We start from the raw sequence: 10,904 nt of genomic DNA, 5'->3' as shown, positions 1-10,904 counted from the left end.
TCCCCCCCTACACTCACTAACATAAAACACAGCACACAATACATCAGACAGCACACGTAGTAAAGACAAGCAGCGGCACGCACACAGGAAGACCACACAGAGTAAGTACAAATAACAAAATAAACACAAAAGAAAATATTACGTACGTAAAATAATAATACGAATATTAGTATATTAAGATAACACCTGTACAGTGTGGAACAAGAACTAGCCGCTCCAGCACTTTAGACATAGGGCGAGTAACCCTAACAATTTTAAATTCTAAATTTAAAATTTAGAGAAAATTTTAAAGGGTTTTAAAGTCATAACTAAAGATTTTATAGTGCTAATACAGGAAAATTTGACGTGTGCAATATAATCTACATACCAGACACATATCAACGAGGTAGATGTTGATGATACGACAAAAGTAACAATGTGTTTTTTGAATGTTAAATTTTAGACTGGGTTTCAGTGTGGCAGCAACGTTAAGCGTATACACCTGATGATGGCCGATAGAGGCCGAAACATGTAGTGTAGAAAAGAACAAGATCAAAGACATATAATATATATTGTTTGCACTTGGGACGGAGTGTGTATCGTTTATCGTGTAGAGTGCAACAGGAGGCTGAGATATAATATTCATGATGAAATAAGGAGTGGAAGGCCATCCTTTGCCATTCATTAAATCATTTAAAAACTGATGAAAACACTGGTGCTGACAGACGTTTAACCATTGAGGAATTTCATCAACAATGTCCAGAAGTGTCAAGAACTGTTCTCCATGGCTAGGAGACCAGGCGGCAGATATCTACGACGCTGAAATAAAAAAAACCGTTCCTGGGATCACTAAGTGCATTCTGATCCATGGTGACTATGTTGAAAAGTAAATAAAGGTGTGTTGTAAAAGTGCTAAAAATGAATAAATAAACGCTTTACAAATATTTTCTGTACTTTGTATCTTTACTTTCGGGGTACATTTGTACATGTTAGGCAGTCTCAAATTTTCTGCTCATTGCAGATATACATAAGTTACACATCATTATTAACATGTAATCGAACTATTCAGTTTTAACTTTTAACAATGTTATATTTCTAGACTACTCTACGTCTTTACATTTTCAAATTACAGATTAAGTTCTGATTTCTTATAGTTTCAGTTCAGCTGTACTACTTCATTCCTAATAAAACAAGTAAATCAAGTTGCTATCTGCAAATTACATCTCAAAAACTTTCAACGCTTTTATACCAAGGCTTTATATGACATGACTTGACATGATCCTAGCCTGTTCAATCCCATTCATATCCTCAGACACTGAAATAAATAAAAAGGCAAAAATTTGACCCCGTGTTTGAGCATCACATCTTGAAAACGTAAGAGAAATGGATGTAGAGCTCAATGAATCCTTAACATTGATAAAAATGGATGAAAATGTTCAGCTTCATGATGTGGCAGAAATAGAATAAGAAAGAGAAGTTAGTGCCCACTGGACAGAGGCCAGGTATTTTCTTTTAATTCACTTAGTGGAGGGTGGAGTCCAACTGGGTCCACTCGGCACAGCGGCCACTGATTGGCCTACAGTAGCCTGCCCCAGGCTTTGATGATGACGGAGATTTTGGTGGAATGAAGATTGGCAGGGGAAACCTAAGTACTCAGAGAAAACCTGCCCCAGCGCCACTTTGTACACCACAAATCCCACTTGACCAGACCCGGGATCGAACGCGGTCAGCCACGATGGGAAGCCAGCGATTAACCACTTGAGCTATGGCGCAGCCCAGGTCGGGTAGTTCTCAGACCCAAATTTTGAACCAATGGCAATGCCCCAGCCTGAAATCAAACTCCACACCTTCAGCCCACAGCCATTCACTTTACTTTAGTCTGACCAATGACCCACATAGGAAGAGATCAAAGGGAACCTAAATAGAATGAGTAATGACACATGGCCAGATACAGTAAGGAATTACAAGAATGCATCACAAACACTCAGAGGAAGACCACTAAGAATCCGGAGAATGGATTTTGCTTGTACTGGTATGAAGAAGGCCAATACATGATGATAAGGAGATCTATGGGCATATTAAGATAATCAACAGGAAGTATATTCAACATGCAGATTTCAGAAAATCTTACACAATATGAACTGTACCAAGTGGTCCATTTTCTTTTATAAATTAAATTACTAATGTTATATTTTAGCGTCCTGTTGCACTGATTTAAGTCCATGATTTATTTAAACCATCTTGCAGTCAAACGTTTGACATTTGTCAATGTATATGATAAATATATATTTTAGTTATTTTAATGTGAGGACAAGGCATGCAATGAACTAGTTTGGCGTGGATTGAGTAAGCACCAGAAGATGGCATTTTTATGCCGAAACATGTAGTGCGAGTGAGAGAAGGAGATAGATGAGTGTATGCACTGCAAGACGGTTTAAATAAATCATGAAATTAAATCACTTTTAATTTATTTATGATTTTATGGTTGTCCTACATGAGTGTCCAATGAAATGTCTGCACACTTTAGCAGGTTTTCTTGTATTAATATAGGTCCAATTCTCAACCAACAGGGAGCTATCGCTATAAATCAATTAAATGCAAAGAAAGGCGCTGACTGAGCAGAAAAACTGTATTTGGTCATCTTACAATTAGCGCAGTCTTATTCATGATAAACATACTGGACTGTTCATTAATAATGGCCATTTAATAGCAAATTATTACCTTAATTGTCTAAAGAGTGAGCTACCAGTCCTTTTGGAAGAAGTTCCTTTCCCAGTCAAATTAAACATATGGCTACAACCTAACAGCATGCCAAGACATTCTGAGGTTACAACAAGGAACTGGTACATAACAAATTCCAGACAAAAATGAACCCCTGGGCGAATCACAAATGCTGCTGCATGCATTCAGAAAATCCTGAGTCATACAGAAGTTCTGATGTAGAACAGGCAACATTGTGCATAAACAATGTAAGAGGTAATTTAGACAAAAAAACAATATAGGTACAGTGCAAGGCAGAGCTATTTCACTGTACAGTTCCAAAATTCTTGACAAGAAAGAGATATTACGTACTGTTTCTAATACCGGTATTTATTGTTCAAGTGACAAAGACTGTACAGTTTACCTAGTACAATATATTTTCGAAAATTCCACCGTCAACATCAATGCACTTTTCAACTTGTGTGATATGCAGCATGTTGCTCATCTGTACAGTATAATATTCAGTGAAATACCTACCTACCTACCTACCTACCTACCGGACCCTACCAGGATTCAAGCTCTGACCCCCTCGGTCATCCAGCCCATAGCCAGTCGCTGTACTGCCTATGCAATCTCAGCTCCTGGTTACAACTAGTGAATATCCAGTAAATCAGCTCACCAATAGAAATCCACGTCTTTAGTCACCCATTCATGTGACAGTATGAAAGCTTATATAACATATAATGTAACTTCACATTAAATTATATACTGATGTTACACTAGTAATATAAAACTTTTGTTCATGGCTAAAATGGAACATGAGAACACCGAAGTGGTTCTTGTCACCATTATAACTAGTGGCTGATTTTACAATAATTTACAACTAATAACCTACATGTATACCAGAGCCAGAAAATGTACAAGGGACTGCTCACTCAGAGAAGCAAAGTTTCATGCTGGTGCCTAAAATGCTGAATGGAATGATAGAATTCAAAATCACATTTTTTTTTCCTCAAACAGTACACAAACATTTTGTTTCTACTAACTACGGATGGAGAGTTTTGAAAATAAGATATACAATTTAGTTTCACATTTAAGTATGCATGTTCACTGAGTCTATACCAAAATTAAGCTCAACAAATTACATTACAATGTATTTTAGGTAGTATTTTCATAAACAGAATAAGCCAAAACATGAACTACCAATGCCAAAAATTATATTATTTGTTTAACAATAAGCTCAACATGTAATGTACACTAGACATGTGATAGATTATCTCTGGTCACGACCTATGAGAATGGACCAATACTTTCTCACTCCTAACATATCTCATGAAAGTTACATCAGATCATGTGTGTCAGTCAAAATTGGGCATGACTGTTTTATTTCCTGGTCCTAAATGTTTCAGTTGGCTCCCACATTTTTTATGAATCTGTCCACTTTTGATCTGTAGCAAATTTTGGACAATTTTAAAATGCACTCAGCACTTATAGGAGTAGTACTACGGTTAAGAATATGTGAATCTACACATCTACTATCCCATATGTTTTCATGGCACCATGCTTAATTAAATAAGCAAAGGGATAGCTTGACATTCACTTTACTTCCTACCTTAAGCCTAACACAAGCACTGTATGCTATCTAACCCCACTATTTTGTAACTAAATTTAGGCTTTATTCTGTTACTAGCCTAAAAACAAATCAACTAGTCTACTCAAGGTAACTAGCTACCATACTGTAATGCTACTCATTACATGAGTAAGCAAGAAGAAATGACTGCATGTATAAAATAAAACTACAGTGAATCAAAGTGCAATAAGTACAATAACTCACGACGCCCATTTCAATGCTCCTATCTTTACAAATAACTAACACAAATTATGAATTTACAAATTTACACTTAGTGATCTGTTGTTACGTGAAACGTATACAGGGTGTCCCAGGAGGAATGTGCCAAACTTCGGGAGGGTGTTCCTTATGTTAAAGTATGCCGATATAACCCAAAACACCTATGTCCAAAGTTGAACGGTTACGGAGATAATGGCCCGAGAAAAGTGTGGTCTTCTAGCGGGTCCACGGATTATACCTATCAGCTGAGAGGAATTATCTCTGTTTGTCCTTGACTGCCGTGATTCATCCTATCCGTGCTTATGGAGTTGGCTTTATCAGAACGCGCAGTCAGCACGTTACGTCATCGCTTACCATTCATGTGTCATGTACAGTGCTTGGAACTCTTAACGACAACTTTGAGATGGCATGCGAGTTTTTTGTACTTCAATTTTATGGCTTCATGTCACTCACAAGTTAGTTTGATGTTACGTACATTATTAACGTTACAGAATCCACATATTCCTGCCAGTTTTAATATCTATTTTGTAATCAACAAGTGTGTAACCCCGGTCAAAGTTTGACACTTCTCTGGCCATTATCTCCGTAACCGTTCAACTTTGGACATAGGTGTTTTGGGTTATATCGGCATACTTTAACATAAGGAACACCCTCCCGAAGTTTGGCACATTCCTCCTGGGACACCCTGTATATGCCATGTGCCTGACAGATGCCAGAGATAACCTCATACTGTTACCATGTTCAAAACTACTAACCACAAAAGAGATTCATACAAAATTTGTAGCTATGATATTGCTACACAAAATTTTGCATGCCTATCTACAGTTATTCCTTGGTTATCAGTATCAAATCTAATATATATAAAAGGGTATCTTTCTAAGAACACCCAAACGTACCCATATGTTCCTGTATCATGAAATTTACTTGTACTCCTGCCAATATCTATCTATGACTATTAAAGTGAAGTACAATTATTGGAGCAGAGTTTTTGGTTGCATTCAAATGCTCCTTCCCACATACAGTCATCTGGATTTATATGGTTGATGATTTCCAGAAAAGTATCACTTAAATCAAAAATGTGTAAACCAAGAGGTAATTTTCCATATAAAAATTGGGAATACTGGGGATGGCTGTGCATATAGGTCAAGCCAGTCCAGAGATATATGTAGATACTCAGCCATGCAAAACATTTTGCTTAGTTTGTTATTGTATTTCAACTATTATTTAATTTCAGATTTTATAGTGTTGGTAAATGTATGATGAAAACTAAGATAATAAGGAAGTTTTTTATGTACTGATTATTTTAGTCTATTCATTTTCTTCTATGTGGGGGCACGCAGTAGCGTAGTGGTTAAGGCACTATGCTACAAGTCAGAAGGTCACGGGTTCAAATACCGATGAGGTCATTTGATTTTTTCAATTGACCTAATCTTTCCGGTGGCACTATGGCCCTGGGGTTCACTCAGCCTCTAACAGAAATGAGTACCAGGAATTAAATAAATAATTTTCCTGGGGAGTAAAGCGCGGCCGGCGCATAGGGCTGACAACCTTACCGCCATCTTTGAGCCGATTGTCTAGATAGTGTGGGACCCTTAACGTCTCACAATCCTATAGGCCTTCATGGCCTTTTACAGGGATAGCTTTACTTTACTTTTTACATTTTCTTCTATGTGAATGGGTTCCTCATCTTTATTCTCTACCGTCTATGCCACAAAACTGTCACCCTTCCTGCCTGTTACTGACTGCACTGTCATGTTAAAGTGAGAACTAAAAGAACAAAAATTAAGAAGTGGTATATCATCTTCAATTGCATTAAACTGAAAATGCAAAAGTCAAATGAACTAAGTCAAAAATCTTCTTCAGTTCAGTATTATGGTAATAACAAAGAATGCAACCTAGAGAAAAATGAGTACTTATGCTTGTATAAAATAAAATACAGATGTCTCAAGGTTGGCACTTTCATTTTTACACTGTACACAAGAAAGACGTAATAAAAATAGCACACTCTTTTTTTAAGATCTATCACCATGCAGAATTGTAGGATACTACATTATATGGTACTAGTACTGCTCCCACCTCTAAGTGGGCATGACGGTAAAAGTAGAACTATCAATTTTGGAAAAATATAAGCGTGGGTTGAAAAGTAAAAAAGTGTGATGACATCTAGTGGCATGACAATGATGAAGATATAAGGTTTCATGACAAAGTCAACTGATACACCATATTATCAACTTTTTAACAGGGGCCACTTTATTGTTAGGGACGATTAACAAGCACATGAGTAACAAATAGCCCCATGATTGAGATAAAAGTTATTCACCTGGTAAAGAAATCTGCTGCATTTATGCTACCTGAAGGTTCACCAATGTATTCACAAAAGCCTGACACTGAACCCTATCCTGAGCACCTATTTCTTTCAAAACCATTTTCATATTACCTTCCCATCAATGCTTGTTCTGAAAGTAGTCTCATCCTTTCACCAATTCTTAATTAAATTGTTATTTGGAACTGTCTGGAATTAATTATATTTTCAGCAAGTCGGACATCATAAGCGTGCACTCTACATCCTGAAATAATCTGTTTTTAATTTCACCATTTCATTACAGTTCTAGAACCAAGATTTTTCAGTAATCATATGCTCTCAGTGTAGGTGAGAAAATACAGCAAGCCCTGATAAATCACACAAAGATGGCATTGTGTTCATACTGCAACGCTTGGCAATGTGGGACATAAAATTACAAAAACAAACTAACTTTATCAAATGGGTAAAAATGCAGAAACTGTTACTGATTCCCCAACAAACCATGCTATTTCCATGTTGTGTGAAAATAGTAAGTGATTTAAAAAAATAGAATTAAACTGGCCTGTTGTTGTGTAATTTTATAACACAGACTTTTAAAAATTAATTGAAATTCTGAGTGCATGGAAGCACCCACTGTGGTGTATGACCACCCATTAGAAAGCCTGTGCAACTCTGATTCTTGGAAAAGTAAGTGTTTTCTCAATATACTCACGAAAGAAATCTGTGAAATTACAATAAAAACTTAACCTTGCAATCATATTAGGCAACACGAAAGGCTCAAGTATGTTTCCGTAACAACTCGAATGTTATTAAAGAGCAACCAGGTCACCCACATTGTAACAACATTCATTATTCGAGACGTATGAAGTAGTCCATGATGAGCTAGGTTTTCTTGTTTTTATGTACAATTTCTGCTCTTGAACAAGAATCATGGTTAGTATTTTCTATCAAATGCAAATCAGTTTATAAGATTGTATCTTCTTTAAAACATGAATCCAGAAGGTGTCCATATAGACTAGTCCAGCAGAATTGTGTTCAAGTGCCCTAATCCAAAACCTAAATGCTGTCATTTATTATACAGTGTGATAATCTGAATGTTAACTGAAAATCATTTGGCTACTAAGGCAGAACAGTCAGATGCTCCTCATGCCAACTATACACACTTATATCTGTCTTCAATGCAACTGCCAATTTTGGTACAATCCAGACAACTGAATTTGGAACTGGCTGTGATCAAATTACAGTGAAAATGCCATTAATATTTTTAATTACTTGAACCTACAACACTTCCATAAAGATCATAAACTACATATGGGTAAACTGTACATGGCACCTACAAATTCTATGGATTTACAGTAACAGTATAATAATAGAAGTTATATATATGTGCATATCAAAATTACAGGACAATATCCTGTCTTCCTTTTGTCATTTCTGAGGTCATATATAGTCTACAGCTTAAGCAAGTGTCAGCCTCTGTGTCAATACTGCATATGATTTCTTCAGCTGTAATACCAGCATCATTATTCTTTGGTATAACATCATGTTATTAATGTATTATGAAGAATTTATTACAGACTGTTTCTAGGCAAGGCAGTGCCTGTATGTTTTTCTGGGACAGAAATTATGTTACAACCTAATTATGCAAGAGACAAATCACCACTTATTATAACAAGCCATAAAATTTACTCTTCTGACTATATGGTTTCAAGACAAGCTCTATCTGTACTTTTAGATTATTCTGGTATTTGATGTAACTGATATGAAACTAACAGTAATATATTTCATGTTCACCAATTTCAACAGGTTATTCCCTTAATGCCAACTAAAAACTGCATCAATGGGATACAATCTAAATATAACTATTCCAATTTTAAGTTCACCGAAAACACAGCAATAACAGAGGTAGTGCAACGAATGCTGAGACATTTTTAAATGCCTCCAACAAAAGGCAGGCATACCAGTATTGTTGTCGATAGTGCATCTAGGATCGTGGGCAAATCTACCTCATGAAGAACTAATCACAGTGGTTAAAGACTGCCATTTATCTCAGAACTGAAACCAAGTTGCATAGGTTAACTTCTACTAAGGCCCACCAACAGTAAAGTTACATGGCGCATTCCTTCGTATAACAACGCTGTACTTGACTCAGACTACACAGTAATACAATGATTTCTACGGTTTTAATAAATGTGGGGCTATGAATGCCATATTGATTTCTTTCTAAGATTTTCCTTACCTGGTGAGTAGGAATATTAACACTCCCATCCTTCGAAGTCTTCACATTCACCGTCAGTATGCAAGTGTCTTTGGAATTCCACACGAATAATATATCTTCCTTGCACTCTATAATATTCCTTGTTTTAGGATTCAAACTGGGGAGATGTTCACGCAAAATTTGAAAAAGTTTTCGCTCACTAAGACCAAGACAATCCGTTCCTTCTGCCATGATGTTTATATCAGTATAGCCAACTGCGATGACAAAACATTGGAAGGAAGAGACTAGGCGCCAAATTTAAAAGTAAGTGGCTCCGAATTAGTCGTTGTTTGAATTATATTAGTGAGTTTAGACATTCTTTACACAGAAATTACCAAAACATTCACATTTTTATGGTTTAAAAAATTATTAATTCTTAATTTTTGATAATTTTCGAATTTTTAAATTTAGAAAATGTTAGATTCTTTTAGCTTTATAATAATATTAGGATTCTGAAGCTTATAAATCTATCAAATTTTTTACATCATCATCATCAGTAATCTGTCAAGACGGCAGGTCCACAGTCTCTTACAAAACAATTCCTCCATTTAATGCGACCTAGAGCTTTCTCCTTCAAATGACAGTATCCTCTTCTGTCCCCAAGGTCATCCAGCATCTTCTTACGTCTTCTTCCTCGTCTTCTTGTCACTTCTATCCGCCCCTCTATCTTTCCTTCGATAACTTCTTTTAGAAGGCAGTTTCTGCGTAAAACATGACCAATCCAATTAGCCTTCCGATTTCTTATTTCGTGTAGGATATTCCTCTGCTCAATGACTCTAATTAACACTTCTTCATTTCTCACATAAGCGGTCCAACTGATCTTCTCCATCCTTCTCCAACACCACATTTCGAAACTTTCCAGATGTTTCTGATCTACTGCCCTAAGTGTCCATGTTTCAGCCCCATACAGAGCTATGCTCCAAATGTAGCATTTCACTAGTTTCTTCCTCAAATTTAAGTCCAATTTGCTGGTAAAAATATTCCTCTTCTTGCTAAATGAAGCTTTTGCCATGGCAATCCTGGATTTAATTTCACTAGTACACCTTCCATCATCTGTTAACAAGCTACCCAAATATTTAAAACATTTCACATTCTCCAGTTGTTTTTGGTCTATCTTTATTGTACTGGGGTTGGTTGTCTCGAAATTTTCATTACTTTTGTTTTTTCCACATTCATTTTTTACATTGTCTAAATTTGTCTAAATCGTTAAATTATCTTCAGGTCTATTTTAAATGCTGAAAATTTTGAAATACTCCTAAGTGTTCAGATTGTTATATTATAGAAAATTTTCTTTTCTTTTGAAACTGGATAAAATGTTGATAACTTTAAATTGTTCAAACATTACAACTTCAGTTTTCAAGTACTGAATTCTTAGAATTTGCAAGAAAGTGAAATTCCATCAAACTTCAGGAAAATCTAAGAACTTAAACATTTCTAACATTCTGAAGTTTTGAAAATTAAAAATTAAACAGTTCTAAGTCTTTATAAATTCCAAATTTTAGTGTGTTGTGTAGTTACTGATATCTTAGGATATTTCCAAAGTTTGCATTTTCTCCAAACTTTAATTTTTTAAATATATGAGTCTTCGAAAATCTCAACTTCGACATTGCCTAAGGTTTTCAATTAATTTTAATTCCCTAAAATATTTACAAGTTTATATTCACGAAGAATGTCAAATATTTATATTTTGAAAAAACTTTAAAAATATTAACATTTGATGATATTCAAGTTCATCTGGTTAGAATAAGGTACTTTGTGTTAGGATAGTTTACATCAGGTTTAGGTTAGGTTAAGTTCCTTTGCGCAGTGTAGCACTG

General features: G+C 35.7%; 1 protein-coding gene across 3 annotated transcripts in view; it reads right to left on the bottom strand.

Annotated features, from left to right (window-relative positions):
* The window catches only part of LOC111874361 (nuclear pore complex protein Nup88), a 323,760-nt gene extending 314,477 nt beyond the window's left edge, over positions 1-9,283 (bottom strand). For all 3 annotated transcript variants that reach the window (XM_023869806.2, XM_023869809.2, XM_023869807.2), the window contains exon 1: positions 9,070-9,283. In XM_023869806.2, coding sequence (XP_023725574.1) covers positions 9,070-9,279 — 210 coding nt within the window. In that variant the 5' untranslated portion in view covers positions 9,280-9,283. The remainder of the gene's footprint in view (positions 1-9,069) is intronic.
* Between the last annotated feature and the right edge of the window lie 1,621 nt (positions 9,284-10,904).

Source organism: Cryptotermes secundus, unplaced genomic scaffold (genome assembly GCF_002891405.2).
Source record: "Cryptotermes secundus unplaced genomic scaffold, Csec_1.0 scaffold49, whole genome shotgun sequence".
Classification (NCBI taxonomy): Eukaryota; Metazoa; Arthropoda; class Insecta; order Blattodea; family Kalotermitidae; genus Cryptotermes; species Cryptotermes secundus.
Note: the sequence above shows the minus strand (reverse complement) of the source record. Positions and strands in the feature narration are given on the sequence as shown.